The sequence below is a fragment of the Nipponia nippon genome, unplaced genomic scaffold, assembly GCF_047370975.1.
Source record: "Nipponia nippon isolate SJK-2023a ecotype South Korea unplaced genomic scaffold, ASM4737097v1 scaffold_1, whole genome shotgun sequence".
Taxonomy (NCBI): domain Eukaryota; kingdom Metazoa; phylum Chordata; class Aves; order Pelecaniformes; family Threskiornithidae; genus Nipponia; species Nipponia nippon.
Window position 1 is genome coordinate 29,861,639 of NW_028262290.1, and position 27,806 is coordinate 29,889,444.

Below are 27,806 nucleotides of genomic sequence, written 5' to 3' on the forward strand. Positions count from 1 at the left end.
GGTCCTTCTTTCTTCCATACAGTGTTCTCAACAATTACAACATCATTAAGTTATAAAACTGTCTCTTCAATTAACAAAGACCAGTATTTCAGTCCACACCCTGCCTGTTAAGAGTTACAGATCTCCTTGAATGTTTGGATATCTGGAATAGCACTCCTGCTACTGATGGGATGGATAGAAAATCTGACCAAATATGGTGATGGTTTTGGGGCCATAACCACGTGCTTTCCTTTCCTATCAGACTGGACCACACTGGACACTATCTGCAGCTGCTCATACCCTATTCAAGAATTTATACAAATTAGCTGGACAGCCTTTGAGAATCACCTACTGGAGAAAGGAAGAAACAAGTTTTAATTTTGTTTTGGGATATGTACCATTTGTTGCAAGGCCAATTCTGTGTCTTAGGAGTTGAGGCTGTGAACTTCCATCTTGGTGAAAAAACTCTTACCATCCTGTGTTCAGGCATGCACGATCAGAGCTCTTCTTCGGTCAGAGGCCAAAAGGTGTCCTTTTAAATTTCTACACTCCATGTCAGGTTTCTGATTCATGAGAAGTACAATACTTACTGTAAAACTTACTGTGAAATGGAGTTAAATGCTCTCCTGAACTTCCGTGGCAAGTTTATGGTGTGAGGGAGGGAGAAAAGGCTTAACCCCTTTCTGAAACCAAATGATTAGCTTAAAGCCGTTGATGACAACATTGGGTCTTTATATCAGTGATAGTTCACAAGCTGTTGAGCAGCATTTGGTGTGTCAGAAATTCAAGTGTGGCCTCCATGCCAAGGTTCAACACTCAATATAGGTGCTGCTAGATAATCTAAAGGCTAGTCTGTGAAAAGAAGTAAAGCAGAAGGCTATGCTGAGACTGATATAACCATTCTCCTCTTATTCTCCAGTGTTATGTGTATACCATGGCTCCTAGGGTCAAGAAAGTTGTCTGCCTCTTCTCTCATGTAAAACAATTTCATAGGTTGATGGTAACCAGAAAATCAACAAAACTTTCCAAAAAACCTTTTTGACTGCTTCCGACTCCATGTCCTAGCTTACTGGATGTTTCCACATTGACAGCGTATCTTCCTTTAGCATTCTGATACCCCTAATGATCACCCACTTTGAAAGTAAATGCATTCTTATTTTTGGAAAGCCAGAAAACTGATCTAGTCATTCACTGTGAACTGCAATAATTGAAAGACCTCCCTGCCATTTGCCATAACCCTTGGAATATAGTCCAATGCAGAAAATCCTGGGGGCTAGACCTTTCTGAGTGTTTCCAGTGGAGACTCACCGACACGGTTCCACAGACCTCTGCTGCCATTCTCTGCATCTTCTTTACACAGAGAATCACAAACTCTAGACAATACTCAGCCCCACTACTGAAGAGTAGAACAAGTACACTGGCATTAAGACAAGTAAATCCAGAAAAAAAAAACCCAAAACACCACTGTCTACATACACCTTTTCCCACAGGAATACAAGGCAAGAATGCAGGTCTAATTAACCATCTGATGTACAAGACTCTCTGCCTCATTATAAAACGTGTGTTTCAGACAGCCATGTGCACTGTGCAACTAGGGGACCATCTCGTTTATTTGCCTGAGTGTGAATCCAAGCTGCCCTGTGCCTTCATGTGGGATCACTAAGTCTCTGTCTCACTGTAGCACATAAGGAATGCAAGCCACAGCCTTGTCTCTTCTCAAAGGAGTCAATTTACTCAGGTTGCCTCAAGTGGTCTTTAATTGGTCCCATGCCTTTGGCATGGCCATGACACCATTTACCAATGAGGTACACTCCTGGTTTTCAAGAGATGGAATGTGACCCTTTCATGGTTCAGGAGGCCTTACCACTTTCACCAACCAGCAGTGAATTCTGCCTTTAGATCAGTTCTGCACATCTCACTGTGATCACCTGTACCTATTTGCTATCTGCCCAGTCTTTGCCAGCTCTTCCCTGAGACATTCCACCCATGCAGTTCTTCATCGCCCTCCTTCTTTCATGAGCAGCAGCATCTACTTCTCCCTCTTTAGCCTGACCAGGCATCATCTTTAGCTCCTTCTAAGTTAACACTGCGGTTTGTAGGCTGGTAAGTGGAAAAAGTAATTAATGGCCCCAGTGATCTCAGAAAGAAGCAAAGCTGCTCCAAGCCGATGAGTTTATTTTCTTCTTGGAAAAGGAGGGAAAGGGAGCTGTTCCCTCAGCTACTTTACTCTGCAAGACAGTCAGGTGTGGCAGGCAGCCAACCGGAGGCACGTTTGCTAAAAGCAAGACTAACTTCACTAGAAGGATGCTTTTTCTCCTATGAGTCTGAAATTAGTTGTAGTTTCAGTCAAAATGCTATCCCACATTAACAAAAACCAGTAACAGAATGTGTATTTACATAGCACGTATGTGTTTTTTGTATATATTGATATACATACATACATAGGTATATATAGACAGACAGTAAGCTATAAAACCACAGAGGCATCGGTCTATTCAATGGGGAAAAGGCTTTCAGGCAAGGGAGTGAAACAATATCCAAAAGAAGGCAGACTTCAGCATGTTCTGTCAGAGGCACGATGCGTCCCCTAACGACCGTGGCTAGGGATTAGCTGCATGCCCTCCTGGAGGGATGGCTTTCCCCAGCTGACAGAGCGGAGAGTTCAGCCCCGCTGAGCCGTCACTGCTGCCACACGGCCGGTGGACGGGACAGAACATCCGCGCCCATCGTTCCTTGCGATCCCAAATATTCCCCACAGCACGCTTTATTACAAGGAGCAGAAAAATGCATGGCAGCCTGATTCTAGCCATAAGGACTATGTTTTTGATGAAACGATGTCATAGAAAACCTCTCCTTTTTCTTTCAGCAGAACAACACAAAAACCAGAATTTTGAGAGTGAAGTTAGCAAGTCGTATTTTGTAGCGTTGCTTCAGACATTCCTGTATAGTTGTCTTTGTTTAAATTTTTAAGATTCCCGCACCATGAGGAGAATTTTGAACTTTTTTTCTTTTTTCAATTAAATCTGAAACTTGGGCAAAATAATTCAGAATTCTTCTCATGGTCTTAACAGCCATGCACATAGTTTGCAAAATACTCTAATATAAAAGAAGGGGTCTAAAGATCTGTCCATTTTTGTATAGATGACTCTAATGAAATTTCCAAGGCATAAATTTGGATATGGAACAAATCACATTTAATCAAATGCAGTCCTGAGCCAAAGCGTATTTGATGAGTCTAAATTCTTCAAAAATATGCATCACCTGAATGATTTTGACTCTTCTTCCCCACTAAAATCCATGTCTATTTTTATATAAAATTTCAGATTGATGTCTACATCTACCTCCTCTTGCCTGCCTCAGAGACCTTTGTAGAGACTGCTAGTTGATGGTTTCCTGCTCAGCTGCATACAGGTAACCTAAGGTTAGCTTCTCCGATCAGCATGATGCTGGGACTAGAGAGGAGATTCCCAACAAGCAACACGAGAAAATGGACTTCCCACATGTTTACCGTGGTTATCTTCTAGTCTGACCAAGTTTAGACAGGTAGATGTTACCTAAAATTGATGGTAATTCATCTTCATTGTTGATGAGCATAACCATGTCTCTGGTGCTACGTCAGCTGTGATTTCATTCCACACGCACCTTCTTACTCACGTTCAAGACTGCCAGTGATGTGGACGCAGGTAGAGCCATCCCTTTAAAATGTTTCAAGTTTGAGGAAGACTCACAGCACCACAGAGCTAGGCTGAACTGAATTGTTTTTGACATCTGCAGCAGATGACAAGTAACTTGGAGAAGAGGCTGCCCATGAGCCATGCAACGTGGCTGCATGTCTCATCTCTGCATTACTGTTTCAGAAGGACTGGTCCTAATCAGCACTGGTATCACCAAGTATAGTCAGGCATACGTGGTATGTGAAGTCAAGTAGAGTAGTAACTCAGTGTTTTCTACCCCACCCAGATGAAAATTTGATATCTTGCCTTTTTACCAGATACTTCTGAACCCAGGGCTCCCTGCTCTCGCTGTGCACAGAACTACACCGCACGGTGGAAATGTGCGGGTAGAAGTGAGGTGTGGGGGATGTTATTACTACAGTGACCTGCGGTGACCTGAATTCAGTCATAACAGTGATTAATTTTTCTTGTACTTACAGAGAGCTGCAAGCTAAAAGCAAAGGGGAACCTCTGTAAAATAACAGTTAACAGAGCCAGAGAGAAAATTGCATCAGACATGAACACATTCTTAACGCTGACTCACAGCACCCCACATTTGCTCCTTTGCTGCCTTCAAAACTCCCTAATCTCCTCGTACTTTCAGCTTCCAGCTCAATTTACAGTGCCCCTGAAGTGCCCCCGCCCCCATTCTTTGGCTTTTTGTTTTCCTTCTACTCCTACACTTCCCATTTTTTTCCGATGCCTGCTGAACAACTGTTTTCTGGATCTGCCATCATTACTTCAGACAGTCCCCTAAACATTGGAAGGGGGTCTGCAAAACAGCCGCCAAGCCCCATATTCACACAATTCCTCCTATCTGCAACTGAGTCAACACAATCCTGAGCCTAACTTAGACTCCCCTTTACTAATTATAAATACAGATATTATGAAAACAACTGCATGAAAAAGTCAAACGACATTTTCTTTAGAGAGGTTACTTTGATTTTATGTTTAAAAGTTAATAAACCTGGCTCTAGAGGATGAGGCTTACCTCAGCTTCATTTACAGAACCCACAACTCCTTTGCAAAGTGTGACTGGGAAACCACCATACCATTAAAAACATCCCTGAGATTACAGGTTCCAGATTTGCAATATCATAAATTGCAAGAAAGATAAAGCCTGCTCTAAGCTCTAAGATATGCAACTTTTATAATAAATATTATAAAATATATTTATAAAATTTATAAAATAACTTACATTGTAATCACAGCAAATTATGTATTTTAGAAAAATAATTTTTGCTTCAAAATTCCTTTTTCTAATGAAGCAACATATAAGCAAATGGACATATACTGCAGAATTGACCAGAGAGAAACAAGTAGAAAGTAGAAAGGTGTTTACAGTATTGTTTTCTCATATTTTCAGACCTCAGGCAATTGCCGTTTTCACCTGAAGGCAGGAAGCGCTGGGTATTCTATCGGAACCCTGTCCTGCCCAGTCAGTGATGTTCTGACTTGCATTCTGAACAGAATAACATCAGTTACCAGATACAGAATACTTCCTGATGTGGTTTTGGATATTTACTTACAGGTTTATGAGAAAAAGAAATCTTTATGGATTAAGCCTTCCTCTGAAGTATAAAGCACAATCCAGCAGCATGTTCTTATCCCTACAGCTAACACTGTGTTGGGTACTGGTGGTCAAACACAAAGCTATGCTTTGAACCGTCCTGGAACGACCCAGCTGGGAAGAAATTACATTTAATCAAGTATTTTAAAAATATCTGTTTTCAAACATAGGGACAGGCATAGGCTTTATTGGTGCAACTCATCCATCTGAGTAAGTGGAAGTAGGTACATGTAAGACAACCTGTGGCAAAGTCAGCAATATGTGCCTGCAACGTGAACAGCTGTTAACTCATCTGAATCATTTCACAATGTGGCTACAAATGAAAAGTGCAAACACGAACAGCACAATGCAATCCATCTGGGAAATTAGTTGGGAAATACTAATAATGACTAAATGAAATTTCCCAGCCAAAACACTACCTATTTGAAGGAAGAAAGCAAAGTGAGGACACAGTCCAGAAAGTTTCACAGTGGGGAACCTGGAGACAGGGAGCATAACCCCTGCCTCGTCACCAGGCTCAGCAACATCCTCCTGCCCTAGAACGGGGCAGCTGAGTCCAGCCACTGCCAGAGCAGCAGCTGCTTTATATTTCCAGAGCTCAGTGTAAACTACCATTCAGATTAATGGTTTTAGATACAGACTGTGCTTTTGCACTGTGCAATCAACTTGCTAAGGAGTTGCTTCATATCACATTATGTCCTGGTTTTGGCTTGGGATAGAGTTAATTTTCTTCCTAGTAGCTGGTATAGTGCTGTGTTTTGGATTTAGGATGAGAACAATGTTGATGATAACACACTGATGTTTTAGGTGTTGCTAAGTAGTGTTTAGACTAAATCAAGGACTTTTCAGCTTCCCATGCTCTGCCAGGTGCACAAGAAGCTGGGAGGGGGCACAGCCAGGACAGCTGACCCAGACTGGCCAAAGGGCTATTCCATACCATATGATGTCATGCTCAGTATATAAACTGGGGGAGTTGCCTGGGGGGCAGTGATCGCTGCTCGGGGAAGGGCTGGGTGTTGGTCAGTGGGTGGTGAGCAATTACATTGTGAATCACTTTTTTGTATATTTTTTTTATCATTATTATTTTCTCTTCCTTTGCTGTCCTATTAAACTGTCTTTATCTCAACCCATGGGTTTCACTCTTTTTTTTCCGATTCTCTCCCCCATCCCACCAGAGGGAAAAGGGGAGGGTAAGTGAGCTTAGTTCTCGACTGGGGTTAAACCATGACAACCCATGACCTGGGCATCAGTTGGCAGGTGGTGAGTGGTTACACCACTTGTTTTTCCTGGGTTTTGTTTCTCAGTCTCTCTCTTTGTTTTCCTTTTCATTACAATTATTACTATTATTATTATTATTAATTTTATTTCCATTATTAAACTGTTCTTATCTCAACCCACGAGTTTTCTCACTTTTACTCTTCCGGTTCTCTCCCCCATCCCACGGGGAGGGGGAGTGAGCGAGCGGCTGCGTGGTGCTTGCTTGCTGACTGGGGCTAAACCACAACACATTACAAGAAAGCCGTTGTCAGAATAGGGTGATCTCACTAAAAGAATAGATGCAGATGTCTCAATGACATAGCATATTTAAGATGCTACTTCCTTGCTTGCAGTCCCATGAAATATTATCAGTACTCTTGTAGTTCAAACAAACATCTGAAAAAGATACCATCCATCATCAATTTCCATGAAGGTACATTACAGAGGACATTGACAAGTCTTTCTTTAAAATTCTGATATTTTTACATGTTTCTAAAATTGGAAAAACACATACAGAACAAAAAATCTTAAGTAAATGTATTTATTATTGTTGATTTTTTAATGCAGGAATACTGGTATTTCAAGTATAGGCTTACGATCCTGTTTCATTGTTTTTTATGCCAAAATAAGAGACAAGAACACCCTGGTCAACTGCATTTTGATCAGGAGAGTCAAACTGTGGTTTCAGATATTTATGCGCAAATCTCACTGACAGCAGGATCGATTATATTTGCACATGAACTGAGAATCTGCCTTAAAAAGAACACTAAAAAGAGTAAGAACTCTCACTATCTTAACACCCTCTTTACACAGAAAAGCCACTTGTATACATGGAGAAAATATATATTCAGGACACAAAGACCAAGTTCTCAAAATCCATGTCACTTTGATTGCTACAACATTAAAATGCAAACTAGTCTTTTAATATGGACAACCAGTCGTGACACTAACAGAAACAGCTCTTCCCCCATTCCATAGTTTTAGCTATGTATAACTCTGTGAATACAATTTTCAGAACAGACCTCTGTTTCACCTGTCCATTGTTTTAAGTTAAAAGCTTAGTTCTTTATCAATGGTTATGAACCAATTTTCTATCCTTTCATATTTTATGTGAGTATCACAGAATCATAGAATGGCTTGGGTTGGAAGGCACCTTAAAGATCACCTGGTTCCAACCCCCCCTGCCGTGGGCAGAGACATCTTCCACTAGACCAGGTTGCTCAAAGCCCCATCCAACCTGGCCTTCAACACGTCCAGGGATGGGGCATCCACAACTTCTCTGGGCAACCTGTTCCAGTGCCTCACCACCCTTAAACACCGAGAGAGTGCTCTCATTTATTTCCAAGAATGCCTTGTGCATTAACTGGTGCAGCTCAGAGCAGGATATGGATAACGCTGAAAACAACTACTGAGACATACGTTTTTATGCTGAAAACAATTACTTTGGTTAACTGCAACCTCTTTAGCATGGAATAAGGCAAGCATCAAGGGACATGTGGGCAATAGGAAATGGTTTTGTAGTTGTTAGTAACATCTTCTTTCTTCCTTTGTACTATTAACAAAAGCTAATGTTAAAGCAGTTATGAAGAGCCAAACATTTTAATGATAGGATTTGCCTAAGTAAATGTTATCCTCTGAAAGTGAAATTCACATTTCACGACTCAGAAGTTTCAGCCTCTGGACTTACAGCTGGCATTCTGGCTAAATGCAACAGAGGACGCAAAACAAAACCATCTCTTAGTTGTAGAGGCCACTCAGGGACACCCAACCTGAGCCAGGTCCTAGAGGAATGATGCGCTCACCATCCTGAAATACCGAGGCTGAGTCGGGCGCCAGTTATCAACCAGAGGGAGATCAGGCTCATTCTCGGCATTCTTGGATAGGCTGCGGAGCTTCGCCATCTGCAAGAGAGTAAAAATCGAAGTGTCCTGATGGAAATTCCTTGGGATCAAATCCACAGCCCAACAATTAAACCGAGGAGGCTGGCCCAGCCCCAGAAGCTGGGGAGAAAGTCTCCTTCAAAGCTGTGAAGATGTCCTTCACCCCATCACCACAAGAACTGTACTCATGTTCTTTTCCTAGCTGTAATTCTTAGAAATAGTCAAGACAGAAAAAAATGGGTCCTATCTGAACAGGATTGTGAAAAGTACTGTCATTTATGTACTGTCTACAGAACTGTGTACAGCCACAGGAACTGCAGGAAGTCCTCAGAAAATGTGCATAGAACAGCCTATGCCCTATTAAACCTCTCCTACTCTAACCCTGCCTTAGTGTCCGATTGTTAAGAAGCCTCTGGAATTGCAAGGTGTTAAGGCTAAATTATAAACTAATTGTTCATTTCCATGGTGGGTCTGTAGCAGAGATTCTGCTGCAGTGACACAAAAAAAGTCCATTACTAATAACAGGAATGTAAATTTGGATAATGACTTGGTCAAAATTTCAAATGCTTTGTAAACAGGGTCTGCAGCTTGACTCTTCTTGGCCATTTTTTTTTTTTAACCAAGGTATGTTTTTTTTGAGCGATGCCATAAGAAGAGTTCTACACATACTCTTCAAAAAACTGTATAATGCTCTTCCTCTACTGCTTTTTGATTTTCAAAGGATGAACACATATCCACTTAGAGATATATTATGTCCATTTGTTCTCACTGCCATGCACAACATCAGACAGAAAGCACATCAGCTGTGATTCAGACACTTGACACTTCCCTGTTTGAATGGCTTACCATGAAAAGGATGCATACATTTTCCCATGCATAAATTTGAAAATGTAGTCCCATGCATGGCACGCATCAACTTTGTTCACAACTAGCTTCAACAGAAGGATCTGCCTTTTACAGTACAGAGTTTAAGTCCAATAGAAGCAGAACTTTTGTCTGGGCTGTAAAAGCTGGGTTCACTGTGACTATACTAATTCCAGTTTATGGACTGAGCCAGCTCAGGCATCTCAACATTGCTCTTCACTACATGGCTCACAAAAGCCAGCTATCTCAGTTTGCCTGAACAATGATGAGGTCACATTTATAACCAGTATAATATGCATCAGCTGGATTATTCATCTGAAATTGAATTTCAGATTTCAGATCACGACTAATTTGTATGAGAACAATAGGAGATTAAAACAGTTCATCAGTTTTGTTAATACTGATAAAGTACTATCAGAGAAGAGATTGCTGAGCTTTATTATTATTTGTGGAAGACCTGACCTACTCAGTAAAAAAAAAAAAAGCATATATTCAGCCTATAGCTACATAAAGGTGAAAAAATTAGTCTCCAATTGGATAGAGTTATTCCACAGTTAAATTCCTATGCTTTCATTAAAAGTAATCTCAGCAGCTAGGCCACCCACTCCACATCTCACAGGGATTTCTGGTGAATTGATTTTTCCTGCAGAGTACTGATTTGCAGTGACTGCACTTATCCTTGTGGCTAATATACTATTACCATCTGTCTGCAAAAGCATCCAAGCAATCCACTGTAAATGCATGCGCACTTAAAATAATTACTATTAATGGGGCTGCCACGGTAGTACACTTTCTAGGATTAGAAATAATTGGTAACACAATCCTCTTTTATGAATACATTATTTAGACTGCAGGCAGTCTGGAGTGAGGGAAGTCTTTCTATTGTATCTGTATACAGCACCGCACATACACTGCCAATTCTGCCTGAAAAGCAGTTATCTCAGGATAAGAGCCAATGTCCCATCATATGTAGTAATTTCCTTTTTACCTTAAATGCTCCACTTTTTCTACAGTAGGGCCAGTTAGAAAACAGTCTGTCTGATTCCCAAAACTCACTGACTTTATATAAGCCAAAAAAAAGGCCATGACCCAAATACAGTGGCAATCAAAAAGTCTTTTCATGAAGCTGGACCAATGATGTGATCAGTTATTCCTTTAAAAACGCATTTTAAATCAGAGATGCTCAGTAACGACTACACTGTTCCCAACAAAGTCTGTAGCTGATCTTCTGTAATATAAACCTCTAAGCAGATTTATTTTGTGGAAACCAGTCAGACCATATTTGTATTTTTCACACAAGCACTGGCTTCAAAATATCCCACATATTTTCATTTTCAGATGGGCAAGGAAACAGGAGGCAGATCAATTCAATAAGCTGTGAAAATTAAGCTGTAAGTTATATGAATACATTACCATATTTCATCTCTTGCCAGCTAAGGTTCCCATCAAACCTGAGTTCTATTCTTTAAAAGATAAAGAGCCACATGAATACAAAGTACTAGAAAATACATTTTTTTTTCTGATGCATGCACATCAATCAATACAACAAAACACCTTATCACCTCGAGAACCTAAAATGAAAAGTTATGTGTCTACATATAATATCTACATAATATGTCAGTCACTTGATTAATGTTCATGTTCTCACTATTCTGGAGTCTTGAAATTTGTGATATCATATCATTAGAGTCTGCTGAGTAGAGGAATAATCTCAGATGAGAAAACTGACTTGGGTGGTGCAAGTAGACTCATAGGCTGAAATGTGATGAAAGAGGGCATTCAGATTTCTATAAATGGGATTGAGGGGGAATGAGGATTAACAAGAAATACTTCTTTATGGTAAGTGACCAGAGAAGGCTTTCAAATTAGCAAGAAATTATAATTATCTGATGCTGCTCCTGTTTGTGAAAATTTAGCTGGTATACCTTCCAGAAACCGGGGTATCAAGCACCTGATACAACACTTCCATAATTTTCTTGGTTACGTGATGCCATCTAGAATACGGGGCAGACATAATCACCAATCCCATGAAATTTGTACTCTGACAAAAGATGTTTTTGAAAGAAGCATGCTATAAGAGACACAGTTGTAAAGCAGAATGTTCAAAAAGTTGGAAATGCTGAGCTGCATTAGGTGAGAACATTGGACTCCTGCTTCATTCAGTGTGCAATGTCGTTAGGGTACCTGACTGTCCCGCTGCATTTCATTGCAGATGGTCACTTTTTCACAGCAGCCGTATTTCATAATTTGTCCAGTGATTACCCTCAAACATTCATCATAAGCAATGAACACTTTGTGTGAGGAAGCTCGAGACAATATAAATCATTGAAAAAATCCTGTATAATCAAAGTTGTTGGTGCAAACCTAACATAAGCTTTAGCTAAATGTGTCAATGTTTTAATGATTTAAATGGTTGCAGAAGAATACAAGTTAATGGCTTGAGCTTTCCTACATTGGCTCTTGGTGTAACGCAGTTTTGAGCTCTGTGTAAAATAAAAGGTATGAGCCACATCCAACTCCATCCTTTCCTACTAGCAATATCGTGGGAACACAGGGACTGGGAAACAAAAAGAACTACACTTTTCTTTAGTTGATGTTGCAAGTCTCTTGCTGACAGGAGCAAGAACTCTCATAAACAATAACTACTACTTGCTGCCAGTCACACTCCAAACTGCTATAAACTCTTACCATCTACACTGTATTATGATTTTACTGATTTATAAAGCTCTCTCATGTCTGTGGATTTGAACCACCATGATGTCTGACATGTGCTAGGAAACAATGAGCTGTTCCAAGTACAGAAGGTCATCATCTCTGCTCCATGTAGGACTCATACAGAAACAGACAGAGAGATGTGTCTAATAGGTTGATTGCACATATTAGGTTGTAGACTGCAGTCCTTTGAAGATTTTTACAGGTGCCCTATGGAGACCCGAGGTAGTTTCTAAGGCATTCAGTTCTTCACTGTCCTTTTAATCATGCAATTTATCACAGAATCCAATGAGCATTTTCCTTGTCAAAAGAATAAGATCAGGTTATGGCGTGTAACTAAAAAGAAGTGGGTAAAATATTATCTATTTGAAGTTTACCTGGTCCGAGCTGACTATGATAGGCTCTCTAAGAACAATCCAGGTGATGCACTCTTCGCAAGGTGGAGTAGTGAAAGACCCATGGTATGTCCAGTAGTCATGAGATTTTGGGAAAAGAATTGAAGGATCGAAGTTTGGAAAAGGAGCTTCTTTGCCCTTTAAAAAAAAACAAACAAAAAAACACAAGAAAAACAAACAGAAAACTCTTCAACAGCTCTAGTCAAGATTAGGTAAAGACGCAGCTCTGGTATTTTAAGAAACAGAGAGTGACTCAGTGACTCAAAGGTATGAAACTAAGGAAACTAAGCACACATCTGCACAAGACATAATGATGCAGTGTAAAGACAAGTGGACTGAATGACCCTCAGAGATGGGCCCAGAGAAGCACGACACAACATACAACTCCATGATGCTACTTCTTGTACCTGAGCTAACTCATGTGAAGCAGCGTCCAGCACCAATGTGCTTCACTCATTTCTGTGCAGAAATATTCTTCCTTCTGGCCTCCTTGCTTATGGAAATTCTGCCTATCTATTGAATATTGGATTAGGTCACCATATAATTAAGTGAGACAGGTACTCTAGATTTATAATGTTTGTGCTAATAACAAACAAAACAGCCTATGAAATGTGAGATTCTTATCACATAACGTTATCTGAGACACAGATGTCTAGTCAGTGGCATTTCCAGAGGTTCATTAGGCAGCTATTTCAAGACCGAATGGACCAATTTCCAAAGGTGCCTTTCTTTCGTCACTGACCACTGAGGGAATAAGAGTCCATGCCCAGTTTTCAGCTGAGTAAAGTCTGGTGAGACGACTCTCATTTTCACAAAATTATAAGGTCCAATAAAGCCAAAGAAGGCTCATATGTAAGTGGAAGAAAGGACTTTTCTTGTTAAGGAAAAGCTACTCATGGTTTTATTCACAAGTATATGCTGGCAATGTTGCAGAGCACAATTTCAAAACTAGAAAGTCATGCGTCTTGATTTTTTTTTGTCCTGAGAATTTGCAGCAATCTTCCTATAATGAAAAGCCCAATGTTGTTACCTTTGTTTTGATAGCATTTATTTCTTCGAGAATTCTCTTCATCTCCGGTTTGGGAGTTTTCCCTACCTGTAAAGAAGAAAGCATGAGCTAAGCAAAGAGTTCTGATCAATCAATTTTCTTCTTTCTCCTATTTTTTATATGTGCATCTAAACATGTATCAACTATAAAATTACAATGCATTAACCCAACTTATCACCCCTACCAGCTTAGTAAGCTATGTCTTCTGTCTGTACCCCAACAGATATTATGATCCAAATGAGGAAATGATATCAGTACAGAAACTCAGCATGACGAGTAATTTCACAATACAGGTATTTCTGTTGACATTGAATTTTAGCCTAACAAAGATAAACAACTCTTCAGACTCAAGTACAGAATTTGGAAAAAGTTTCATTCTAGTTTAAAAACCAGATTTCATGGTCAGGTTTACTGTTTGCAATTGTTGATCTCAACACAGATGTCCATCTTTCTACCTCTAGTTGAATATTAAGCATGAGAGAGCAAAGGCCAATTTCAGGCTAAGACTGCATGCCCCCAGAAGGATTTTAAAAAAGGATGAGTTACGTGTGTTGTCTGTGAGTTAGTTTTGCCTGGGAGAAAGTTCATGAAAAGCCTAGGAGTGGTATCTGTCCTTGAAATCAGTCCATGATTAGCACAGAAGACAGTTGACTGCTATTGGTCAGAGGTTCACTACTGACATCATGTCCCCAAAGCAGGGGCAAATACATCTGGATTTACAGCTTCCACCAGCCACATAGTGACACAATAGCTGCTGGGACAAGTCTGTGTAGTATTGGATACCATTTGAAATAACATGACTCATGCTCTATTACTTGAAAAGCATGCATTACTGAAAGTCAAGCCCTTCAATGTGGTATGATCCCTAGAAAATATATTCAGAGGGTTTTGCTTTTTTAAGCCTGTAAGAATAGAAAACTCTACAGCAGCAGTACAAAGAAGGGTTGCGTGCTTCTACTTACTTGCAAAAATATAGCCAAAACAGCTATTCCATCAGTTCTTTTCACAGCATCAAGGTAATTACTGTATTTGGGATTCCAGTGTAACAAATGTAGCTGGAAACAAAGAAAAACATGGAAAAAAAAGCCATTATTGAATAGCAAGCCATCAGAGGCTGAATGTAGAGTTCCTCATATATATGTGAGAGTTTGGGGCAACAAAGAATGAGGATTAGGCCTTCCAAAAAAAGAGAAAAAAAAGGGACAGCAATTCATCTATGAATTATATCAGCCATATATTACCATTTAGACTACTATTTGCTTTAAAATAAACTATAAACATCTTAATACAGAAATTGCAAAAAAGAACAGAAATCTCATCTTAAAGCTGAAGAAAACAGAAAAGCTGCTTAAGTAAGCAGGTAGAACATGCAGTTCAGAAGTCCTCTACTGATAGGTGATTCACTTCCATTTGGCTTCCAAATTACAGCAATTCTGGCAAAGAATCCATGTGAATGTAAGATCTGTATATTATGAGTCTACAGTTCTCATCTTCCCTTACAATCCTGAAGTGGCAGAAAATCAAGGTAACACATTCTTCCTCCTTTCTGTCGTTACAATTTTATACTTCTGCTATAATACTATACTTTCAGAATACTGTTTTAGTAAGTTTGCATTGCTTCTCAGTAATTCAGGCTTGCTGCTCTATGTTTCAAGCCACGTTGGTTTGAGAACATGAAAACTTTTGTTTCACATAGTATTTTTCTTTTCTTATTCTGTGAGAATTACTTCAATCTGATTCACATTTATAAGAGTCGATGGGAATAAGAATAAAATGTCACAGATAAATAAATAGAAAGAACTCCTTGAAAAGGAGACTAGTGACAAATTTTGTCCCACCTGAATGATAACGACAAATGTTATTTTACACCCTATTTTAAAGTAAAAAGTGGTGAGTCTTACCTCTCCTGCATATCTCACTCCATTCACAACATGCTCAGAGCCATGGTCGTCAGATGAACCCCAATGAAAGTGAAGCTGACGCAGTCTGTAGACTCCTACAAGTGGCCCACCTCTCAGCACTGCAATTGATAATCTGCAACAGCATTAGACTCAAGTATCTTCCAATTCTTTTAAAAGAAATATACGTATATTTAAAATATTTACATACATATTTACTGTACAGATGCTCTACGTTCTGAGAGTACTGAGTACCTCTTGGAAATCTGCACTGATTTTAGCAGCACCTCAGGCAACCATCTTCAGCTATATGCACTTACACGCAGATGAAAATTTTTTGTGTCTAGGCTTCCATTACAGTCAATAGAGATCATTGTTTTAATTCAGCTGTATAAATGTGCATCTAGTACCTTCTGGGATATTCCAAAGACACCTGGGCAGGACTGGAAGATGTGATACAGGATCTGTAGAAGAACTGTACTTACCTAAAGCAGTATCGGAGGCAAGGTGAAATACATTAGGTTATCAAAAATGGCATGAGATACCTATGTTTGGGTAACTGAAGTAAGCCCCTAATCAGAACAGTCAAGCCTCTAGAGTAATTCTGCTTCCCTTAAGGTAGACACTCAACAGATGGTGACCTGAATTGCTGTCTGGACTCCATTGATTAAGTATGACTCCATTTCTGTTGACTAGAATGGCAGTTTAGAGACATAACCCACCTACTTTTAAAAGCCCACATAAGACACCTAAATTTAGATGTCTTAATCTCCCCCTGAATTCCATCTAATATCTACCGATATCAAAGCACACAAAAATAGCCATGATTAAGATCAACTACTGAAGTGCTAGATGATAAATAAATTCCCACAAAACACTACAAATTGTGTATCTTACTGCAGGTTATGACTTATTTGTTTAAAAAGCTACGAAATTACTGATGCTGCTTCTGCTATAATGGCTGCTCCCTCCGGCTATGGAGGAGGAGAAAGAAAACAGCAAATGAGCCAGAAAAGCAATCACTAAGAATGCAAGCTATTTTCCTAAAGAAAAGTTCAGTCTATGATGAACAATACCATGTATTCTAAACAGTCTTAACATTTTTACATTATATACCAAATGAAGGTGATGCATTTGAAAGGATCTCGCAATAAAAAGGGAAGAACTTCACATTCACCAAATACTAATTAATATTAAATTGTCATTCACTTTATTTGGTAATAGAAGTTATAGCATTCCTATAAACCATTCAGCAGTTCTCAAGAACAGGTGTTTATATGCTAGAGAAAAATATCCTTAAATCTGAAAAGGAATAAAATCCATTATCATCTCAAGAAATAAAGTACTAAGAGTATTCTTTACTGAACATTAAGAGCAAGCTGTTATTCTCAAAAAATTCCTTTTACTTGTTCCCACAGACATTCAGTACTGTGGCCGATGCAGACATGGAAACAGTAGTTGCTAACAAGGCCATCAATTCTTCATTAAAATAGATCCGTAAGACCAAATAATCCAGTTTAAGGTAAAAATGTGTCATTATTTCCACTGATGGCCATCAGCAAACATTTTCGATTGCGCATTAGGTGAAGCTCTGCATCACCTCGTGCCAACACATTACTGTTTCACTCATCTATAAATAGGCAGTAGTTTTTACTTAGCACCCTTTAAACAGACAGAATGATGCAAACACTCAGATGCCTATAAACCAACATCTCCTGAAGGACAAAAGGTGTTTTCTTTCTTTTAATTGCAAGTGTGTAGTATAAAATACAGGAATACATGAAATGATCATGTAAGTGAACTAAATTTCCCTATGTCACTAAATGAAATTTCCCTATGCTTTAAAAAAGGTAAACAGAACAGTTACAAGAATGCAGTTCTCCAATATCTAAAACAAAAAATCCCAAACTATGTCCGCACAGCTCAAAGTTAGTAAAAGAAATCTTTATTTTTTTAAACATGTGACCTGGAACCTAAATTCTAAAGGTATCTTTATCCTCTTGGGTTTTTGTTTTCAGAAAATAATAACACAAATAAATACACACCCATATAACAGTTAGAAAAAGAACATGAACTAGAAGTTTATAAAAGAAACTATGGTATCTTTAAATTGTTTTTCAGTGGTGTTAAAATATAGCTTTATTTTTATATACTTACATATTTATATGTAACAGGGAATTATTATAACAATTATTACACAGGAAATGTTCACCTCAAATGTCTGAGACTGAGTTTTAAGGCTGCAATAGCTGTTTTCCTACCACAAAACACTTACAAAAGGATGCTTTTCTAGAAGGCCCCATAATTCACACTGAGATCCTACCTATGACACTGCATGAAACAAAAAGCAAGAGCTTTAAAAAAGGAGCGTGCAGGCTTACTCCCTGATATATGGGCAGCCAGCTTTTCTCTTAGTCCTTTGAAATACTGCATAATCCTTTTCACATGGCTAGCTGAATGGCTGGACTTACTTCTGAACATTGGAAACGTGGCATTTCTGTTCCTCCTTCTGCTCTACAAGAAGTAACAGGATGCCACAGCAGATTTACCAAAATGTAACTCCAGCAAACTTGCTGTCATTAAACTAACGTGGCCCAGCTGCAGGAATATAAAAAACAGTCCAGGAAGAAAAGGGAGAAAAGCATTCACTCCTTTTGGTGCGTTATCATTGCAAACTCTCACCCCATTGCTCAATGACTGACTCTTTTTATATGGGTTTGCACATCACCCTCCACCAGTGCCTGATACCAGACATAAAAATGTCATGTCAGTCTGAAGCACTTGCTCAAAATTCTATGTCCCTCCCCATCCACATTGAAGAACGGTGCAGTCCTACATGGACACACATGTGGACAGCAGTTCCAGTAAAAAAGCTCACCTTTTATTTGATCCGTCATAAACTGAGCAGCATGAGACAGAACTCGCTAATAAAATAATGGGTTTTTTCCACTCTCTATGTAATGACTGGGGCAGATGTTTGCCGCAGAGAGGGCAAGTGTTGTACACAAGGATGTAACTAAGGCGAGAAAAAACTCTGTATCTCACTCTCCGTGTTTACACAGCAAAAGGAAGGTGTGATGCAGTTTGAGTGGAGATGGCCACTCCACTCACTTTACCTTAGTTAGCAGAGTGTCCTTAACAACAGAAATGCGACAAGAAGGTTTTGAAGTAAGTGCAGTCACTTGCTGAGCAGCTTAGGCAGGGGTCTGGTTGTTAACCTGCGCTAATGTCAATTGTCATCTATCCTCACTAAGGTAAAATTGGCAAAGTCATGCCTACACAAATGCCTTCCCTGCCTGCTGTGAAGGCACGCTGTGAAAGCCAGGTGGAAAAAATGCAAGGAGCACCAAACAGACTCATGAGGTGAGTTGTGTTTATAAACATGAGAAGAGATAACTGTTCTTATAAGATTTATGATGAACTGGTAAACCACAGTGAAATTGAATTAGTAAGGTATTACTGCATGACAACTGAAAAAGACTCATTACCTTCGTTATGCTGCTTTGTAACAGAATCTAACAGTGCTGTGTAAAAACCACAGCTTTTAAATGTCAGTGCCACATTTTAGATGTTATAAAAAAGCCTCTGCTCAAAAGAGGATCTCTGTACTGAAACAGTCTGGCTAACTGCAGGGACAAAACGTGTTCCCTACAAGCTTTAGGACACTGAAATTTCAGTTCTCACTGAAATTTTCTTTAAGCAAGCACTGAATAGATATGCAGAAGAATTACTTTTGTTTGTATTTGAACTTTGTACTCTTAACAAGGACAGACTGGGGAACAGAAGTGTCTGACAGAAGCCTGTCAGCATGCCACCTACCCTCACCTGCACTGCAACACACCTTTTCCAGTTTTGTGCCTCTTAATCACAACCTGTTCATCAGTGAGCTCCCAAATCATCTTTGTTTGTGATCTACGGTAGGGCTGAAATCCCCATCTCCAGAGGCAGAAAACTGACAGTCCACTATGTAACTGTAGCCTCAGTAGGCCCTTGACTGTTCAAGCATTTTTACCTCTAAATGGAAGTTCAAGGTTAACAGAAACTCAACTCCTAAATTCCCCATACCCAAGCTCTGCGGTGCTCATATTAACGCTCAGTACCTTCATGCAGACACTACAAATGACAGATGTGTTAAACACTGAAGGAAGAATTTAACTTTGCTGCCTTTTGCGGTATGCGGTATAGCCATTGAGTGGTAAGTACCACAGCTACACAAGCACCGGGATTTAGCTGTGCTACTCTTGTAATGGCTACTGGCTTGTTCCAGTGTAAATTCAGTACACAAAACGTTAAGTAACTTTTTGCAGACACTCAACCAGAACTTGAGTGTCTATGGACAGGCTTCCCCCATTTTTCATTATAGTAACTGGATTTTGTCCTCATTGTTTTAGCACGAGTCAACAAATAAATGTTTGTGCACCAGGAACTGATAATCAGAATCTCATTTGCAAAGATAAATTAGTTTTCCTACAAAATGTTACTCTAGGAAACGCTGTCCACAAGCACTAGTCATGCTAAAAGAGACTGATAAGCAACAAGCTCTCACTGCTTACAGTAACTGTCTCTTTACATTTTTTTTGCATCATCCACTTCCAAAGGCACACATTCCTTTGATAAGAACTGGAAAGATTCTGCAAACAGCATCAAGGTAACCTCGTAAGAAAGTGTGCCTGCACTGAGGTACTCCAAGCCCTTAAATGTCATCCATCAGAAAGTCAGTAAAAGGAGAAGTAGGAATCTGTTTGGCTGATGAACTTCCATAGAAAGTGCCAAGGAGATGACAAAAACAACAAAGTGAGAAGATGAAAGAAGGCATCCATTTGACATAGCCTTAGTGTATCTCTCCCCAGCTGCTGTGTCTGGGTTCCAGTACAAGACTTATATATCTTTACTGTTTATTAAACAACTTAACTGCTTGATCTAACCATCTAACAAAGGCATTATAAAGAAAGTCAGAGTCATTAATTGTAAGGAAGTTACAAGCTATATATCTCACACAGCATCATGACAATGGTCCCACCAGTTAGGTGCTCTCAGGACACTTCTCTGGCATGAATATTTTTTGAATTTTAACAGCAAATGGACTCTGCTAGTAGAAATAAGATTGCAGCCCTAATTCAAAACAAAACCAGAGTCACTGCTGGATGTAAGAGTATCTGAGTTGCCATTCAGGCCAAAAAACATAGCAGTGGTAGGCTGCCAAAGTACCCAAGTTCTGGTATGGGCTTTATTGAGCACAGCCACCTAGAGGTTTTGATTTCAGCTCCCCGTTCTTTCCTGGATTTTGAGACTCCAGCCTCCACCTGCAATGATTTTACAGTGCTTAAGGTCCTTCTTTCACATAGGTATGGCAAGACAGGCAACTGAGTCCACAACAATCCATTAACTTCGTGCAGGCAGCAGAGGCATGGCACAGCTCCTAAAGCAAATATCTGTCAACAAAGCCTTCAATAGTATAGCAGATTCTCAAAGTCAACCAGACTTTATAAATAGCTGGAGATAAATTCTCCAATTCATTCCACTAGACTAACTCCAAAGGTAACAGTAATAAGGCCTTTTTCAACATAATATGTGAATTACATTGGATGGCACTTTCCCCAGAAGCTTCTCTCCAATCATTTGGGTTTAAGAAACTGTCCCAATGGTGAATATTCAAAGTATTCCTGGCAGAAAAGACATAATGGAAGTAAAACTTGGAGACATCCAAAGTAATTTGTTTTATCACTCACCTCTGCAATTTATTCAGCCATCTATTTCATCTACTACTAATGAAAATCTAGACAGAACTACAGATATGGGTATGGCCACTCTAACTGAGTAAGTCAGGAAAATAAAGGAAGCCCTTAGTTTTCTGGTTAACTCAGAAATAATTCAGATGATAGACAGACAGAGTGATAGATGGATAGATAGACAGAATGTCTTTGCTCCAAAGGAATAAAAACTTCATGTCTATATGATTGCTATTACATATGTATGTACTATGCAGCTGGTGGTTCCTTTACACAAAAAATAAGTCACTGTACATATCCTAAAAATCTGAAAACATGCTCAAGTCAGTAGGAGTATGCACAGTGGAATTTGTCCTGCAATTAGCATTATATTAGAGAAGGAACACCACCCACAGACTCTGCAGGCAATGGTATAACAAAGGAGACATAACAATAAACACTGAATGTTTCTTGCCTTCAAAGAGTTGAGAAATACACCTACTTTTTTTCCAGTGAGTCACTTTTTATTTCTGAGATCAGAACACAACAGTTACTGAGCAGTTCATCTGAAAAAAACTTCAGAACATTCCAAAACTTTCTGCTTTTTGTGGCCACAGCATTGAATCCATGCTGTAGACTGCTGTGCCTGGATACACCCTCCTGTGTAAAATCTGAGTAATTATAACAATAATTACTCTGACATTCATGCAGAAGATGCAACCATTGATATATCTGATGGTGTTCCAACAAATACAAAAGAGAGTAAAAAATGGTAAGTAATGGTCATGGAGGTCTTCTCATACGCCACAACTACATCTCTTTACTGATGTATTGTGTTATCTAACATTAATAATGTATTTATTCAAATAACATTAAAGATTCCCACTTTGCTAGAAAAGTAATCAAACTCTTGACTGCATAGTCATTTGTGAGTTTCGATAGTGTATTAACTAGTCCAGCTTACATACATTTTGATCCTCAGTTTTCACGAAACCCAAGTGATTCATTAAAAATCCATTAAATTAAATCCATGCCCATAGATATTTAAGATCAATCAACCTACTGGTAAAACTCCTCCTAGTAATTATAGCTGTCAATCCTAGTTATAGTGTAATAGAAATTGGAACTTTAAATGAGTTAAGAAATAAGTCTCTACACTGTGGAAGACAGACTTTTCAATATTTTACTGAAATTGACATTTCTTTTTCCTTTGCTTATCATCCCATGTACTATAAATAATAACACAATTCTGTTGACCTTGATACAACAATAAAGAGGTATGCATTTGATTTTTCCTTTTTATCGCAGTACTAATGCAATTTCATACTTCTTTCAGTCATGTTTTTTCCTTTGAAATATAGCCAACAGTATTAACATGAAACGTCAGTGATTCTGCCAACATAAACTAAGTATTTCTAGCACCTGTTAAACAGAACAAACATATCTCTTCAAAATATATAACACACTAACTCTTAAAAGCTAGGCATTACATATGCAGCACATTGTATGTTGTCATAACTATGAGCAGATAAAAGATTTTGGACATTAAAGCTGAAACACTGGAATTTCTCAGCCCTATAATCCTCATTAAGACAAAGTCTCATGAATGCTAAAGGGAGTTTTAACTGATTAAATACTGTGACTTTGTGGTAACATCTGGTTCATTACTTCATTTATCAGAAATCACATGGGTACAGTTTTCAAATATTGTAACTTCAGCCACATACACAGTTAAAGATGTTCTTCTGGGCATCTCAAATAGCCTGAATGGAATTCAGTCCTCATAGATAAAGCGTGGACTCCCTGCTCCTGGAAAGCAACACAACTGCAATGGCTTTTGCAAGCTCAGAAATCTACCTTACACCTTAATTCATCCTGTACTAAGCTTGTTTGCAGCTCTCTCCATTCCCTCAGATTCTACCTATGGACTTTAAAAGTAGTCCCAGGCCCTTCCCACCAGTTGCGCACGGCACTGGAGTCACACAAACCTGTACGTCACATGCAGGCAGTATGCAGAGACCTTCTGACAGCCATGAGCATTCAGAGCACACTCTGTCCTCCAAGCAGCTTCAGAAATAGTCACTGATATATAATGACAGCTTGAGATGTAAACAAAACTAACCTGATCTATCGAAAGAATCATCAAATACAACTCTGCAGGTTTTCCCATTATTGAGGATGGTCTTAGCTGCACCAGGATCATAACTAGCAAACCATGGTAGTAGGGAGCGATCGTAATGAACCTCTTTGTTATTGATTTCAATAGGTGACTGATGGCGTCCTTTGGCAATCGGGTAATTTTTGTGCCACTGATCTGGTCCTAGGAAAAAATACAGAGAAATATCATGACAACCTTTTCCAGCTATGTATGAATTATACCTGTGTTACAATAAATGCAAGTTTGGCTTTGCTTAGCTACAGAACATCAATTAAACGTATTAATAAGTAGGTTACTAATTGCCTGGTTGTTAGTCATGCCCTGTCAAGAATTTCACTATATAAAGAAAGCAATTAGATTATTCTAGCTGGAATACTGGATACTGCAAGTCATTCAACTGTACCTAAACTCTCATAGCACCCTCAGGACTTTACTTATTAGGAGACTGACAATAGGCCAAGGAAGGAAACTAGAGGTGTATACTCCAAGTCCAGCAGTGGCTAGAAATATGATGGGATATACCCGATTCAAATGTGGCACCATGTACCCATCTGGAGAGAGGAAAGGCCACTGATATCTGAAGAAGACAGGAATTTGAAGCATGGATTTAAAATGTCATGGTTTTATCAAGAACTTCATGTGGGAAAAGCCTGACAGAGGCCGTGCTGTTCTTCCTACAGCAGGGGAGAGTGGGGGAACAACAGGCCACCCAGGTTTCCAACCTCCGAAGGCAGGAGGGACGGTGGCTGCGCTGCAGACCGGCACTGCTCTTCCTGCACCAAGGCTAGCCTAAAGCAGGATTTTAAAGCTCTGACAAAGTTTAAATTATATTAACAGTAGGAAAACTGACTTTATTTAACTTAGAGACCTCTGCCACGGCCTCTCCTTCCACCAGCTTCGCCTCTTCCACACCTGTGAAGGACGACCAGCCGGCCACGCCACCCGGCCGCGCTGCCAGTGCACAGACCCAGGCCCGCCTGGCGCCCATATTCCCCCTCTTCCCTCAGGAAGCGGGGCCTCCCGGTTTGCCTGGGGTTTGCTCCCAGAGCCGCTGCCTGCTGGGGCGGCGGCCGCAGAGGAGCCGGGCCGAGCTGCGGCCCCACTCACCGTTGTCGCTGTCGTAGCCCCACGGGTAGTAGTTGGGGTTGATCATGGTGTCGGTGCCGCGCCCCGGCTCCGCGCCTCAGCCTCTCCCGCCGGCTCTGGCACGACGGTGGCCTCGTCTCACGGCGGCTTTTTATAGACTCCCGCCAACTCCATGCCCTTCCCCGCCGCCGGCGGGACAGCAGGGACGGCAGGGCCCCGACCGCCGGGGGCGGGGAGAGCCGCGCTGCCTCGCACCGCCCGCCCGCCGCCGCCCGGCCGCTCCCGTTGTCAGGCGCCCCCGCCCCCGGCCCGCCGCCCCCGGCCCCCTCCGGCCGCCGCATCCCGGGCGATTCTCCTCAGAGCTGCCGCGGCGGACGGGGGCTGAGGGGGTCCGGCTGGGGGGAGTGTGCAGAGGGTGATCCCGTCGTGGGGCAGCGCGGGGCACCCGGCGTGGCTCCCCAGCTCTCCTGGCGTCCGGGGGCTGCGGGGAAAGGAGCCCACTCGGGACAGCGCTGGGAGGGCCTGCTGAGGGGAAAGGGGCTGCTGCCGCCTGCCCCGGCGCCGAGTAAATGGCAATATAGAGCAGCACGAATGGCCAGAACTAGGTACAGGCAATGTAGGAATATTTTTCAAATTCAAATAAGATAGGTATATAGACAGACAGACAGACATGCACATAAAACAGGAAGCTTAGCCTGGCTGGTTTCTGAAATTAAATTCACAGGTAACAGGCAGGCTGGCCGGGCTTTTTATGGTGGTTTGTAGAAAGCCTGTTTGCGGTTAAGACCGCGTCAGGCCAGGAGAGGCTGGGTCCCTCCCGAGGGGACCGCACTGGTGATGTTTCCCACGCAGTGTAACCCTGATCTGGAGGGCAGCTGGGGCTGAGGGGGCGAGTCCAACGGCTTCTGTGTGCAAACGGCTCTCGCAGGTTCACACCCTTCCCTATGAAATTCCCACATGCACGCTTGGGTTCCAGCGCGGCTCCCTGCTGCGCTGCCTTCGTAAACAGCTTCCCTGCAAAAATTCGGTAGCATTAATTGCCCCTGGCCTTTAAAAAGGTGCTGCTTCCTACTGCAAGGATTCTTGGAAAGTGGAAATCACTAAACTAGCTGAAGATCCGGTTCCTGCCAGCTCCAGATAAAATCTTTATTATCAAATTAAGCATGGGATCTGTTTGGTTTGCTTCAGCTCAAATTCTCCTTTCATTTAGCAGAGTGTTATGCACTGAATTGCACTTAAAATTGTAAGCATACTTGTTAGCATGCATGCGTTCCTTATGTGACTTGCATATGACACAAAGAAATCAAATGACTCCTAAAAAATATTTGTTATTCTGACATGTAGGGAATTATCAGGCGAGTTAGAGAAGACAGAGGTTAGCACCAGTGGCATAAAATGGATGAGGGACTGACTAGGCAGAAGACAAGACATTGGACTGAAAGGTGAATTATTGTGATTTAAATTTTAGTAGACTTCCTGAATAAGAAGAAGTGAGATTATTTTATTTGACAGTAATGAAGTGGGGACAAAAGTACAAGTTGGTTAAAGAAAAATGCAAATGGCACAGGTTGGAAGCATGGGGTTGTACAGAAAAGTTCAGTACCCCCGAACATTGTGTAAACTACACTGGGTGAAATTTAGTAGCAGAAAGTGCAACATGGTGGTCTTGAATCATGGTCTTGGCTGATCGTTTTTTCTGATCTGAAGTGGAAGAGAAGGAGGAAGAGTGGGATTTGTTGGTGACAAACTGTCAATAACCATTACGAGGCAGGAACTGCTCACAAAGAAAAGAGGCACAAACTGGGAGCATGTCACTGGAGCTGGAGAGACTCCGGTATGACCTCTCTGAAACAGGTCTGTCGTCCTCGTAAAGCTGAATGAGGATGAATTGGAACAGGTGCAGGGGAGACGAGGGAACTAAGAGCCTCTTCTACAAGAGGAGACTATAAAAGCCTAGAGTGCTTTGCATAGCGAACAAAGGGTAAGAGGGGAGTGACAGCTGTCTGTATATACACATCATCAGAGAGGTAAACACCAAGAAATGAGAAGAGTTATTGAAGCTAAAGAGCAGTGTTAGCCAAGGAACAATTACATATATGTGTGCCATGAACAAGTTGAGGCAAGATAACAGATGAAGGTTTGGAACCACACAAGGTATTCCGGTAACTTTGCAATATTAAAAGTGGAGACATGAACAAGGTACACAGGAGCTATGTATTTATGCCCTAGAGAGCACATACTTTTTCCCACCTCTTCCTCAATTTTCACTTCCATTTCCCACCATCTTCTCTCTGCCACGACCCACAGACAAATCTCCAGATCCAGAGCATCTCCCAGTGACTCAGTACACTTGCCAGACTTCTGGATGGAGCTATACTGCAAACATGACCACAGCCTATCATCTGTAGTAGCCCAGGATTATGCACCTCGATTTCCAGTCTAACATCTGCTCAGATGGAACCCAGCTCTCTTCACTTTTTCCAAGTTCTCAGTTTATTTTTATAAAAACAGCTTTAAATTGCTCCTGTAAACCAAATTAGTGTTAAGTCAGGGAAACAATAATGAGAAAATGTCTGGGAAGAGGAGAGGAAAAGAAATAAGAAACAGAGTTCTGGTGCCTCCTGTACTCCTGCATTGAAGTTGATCAGTTGGTCCACCTGCCACATACAAAGCTTCCCCACTCTCCCCATTTTTCCAATACGTGCCCTGCATGCACCAAAAGAATTTCCTTGCCCAGCCAGAAGGCGGACGGTAAGAAGACAAAGCCCTGGCCAGTCTAATGTAATGTAATGTAATGTAATGTTATCTAATCTAATCTAATCTAATCTAATCTTTAAAATTCACTCTGCTTTAAACAGGGGCTGTTCTAGATGAGCTCCTTCCAGAATTATTTTTTAAAAAGGTTTTATTAATATATCACAGAATTATAACTCCCCCAAATCAAATTTGAAGGCTTATCACAATTTCACATCCACATCAGGACAGGAATCATGCCGGTGACATACCAACCACAAGGTAGGTAGTTTGTAAACCTGGTGGGACATAAGCCAGTTTTGTGCATAAAGGCGTCACTTGGCACTGTGTGCCAAATCCTGGAAGACTCCCACATGGAGGAGAGGCATCAGTACCAACAAGATCTGCAATGGAGGGAGTATGGAAACTAGCAAACATCACGGGTAAGCAAAGACAGGGATTAGAGTATTTTGAGAGAACAGTAGTGAATGATATGAACTAAGCTGGGGCTCAGCATGGCCAATTTTAACATGCTACCTTAGCTACCAAGATTGCTTTCAGTATCAGTGCTAATTCATTTAAAGCTACTCTCTTTTAACACTCCTCCCACTATCTGTAATTGCACTCAGAGAAATAATTAATCTGTTCACTGATAGTTACTTACCCACATTTGAAAAGGAATATTTTGATGATAATGATAACAGTAAAGAAAGAAAGAGGGAAAAAACCCAAACCCACCCACAACAGATGTTTACTTTCATTGTTTTAGAGCCATTAGTAATTTCTAAGGAACAGTCTGTAGCCT

At 40.6% G+C, this 27,806-nt stretch overlaps 1 protein-coding gene across 1 annotated transcript; it reads right to left on the minus strand.

Annotated features, from left to right (window-relative positions):
- Window positions 1-7,128: 7,128 nt before the first annotated feature.
- Window positions 7,129-24,472, minus strand: LOC104022792 (carbonic anhydrase 3). Its single transcript, XM_009476546.2, has 7 exons — window positions 24,290-24,472; window positions 23,147-23,344; window positions 15,320-15,438; window positions 14,381-14,473; window positions 13,401-13,466; window positions 12,353-12,508; window positions 7,129-8,420 (listed from the first exon to the last, which is right to left on the minus strand). Exons 1-7 carry the CDS (start codon window positions 24,333-24,335, stop codon window positions 8,301-8,303), a joined length of 798 nt encoding a protein of 265 aa, XP_009474821.2. The 5' UTR covers window positions 24,336-24,472; the 3' UTR covers window positions 7,129-8,300.
- Between the last annotated feature and the right edge of the window lie 3,334 nt (window positions 24,473-27,806).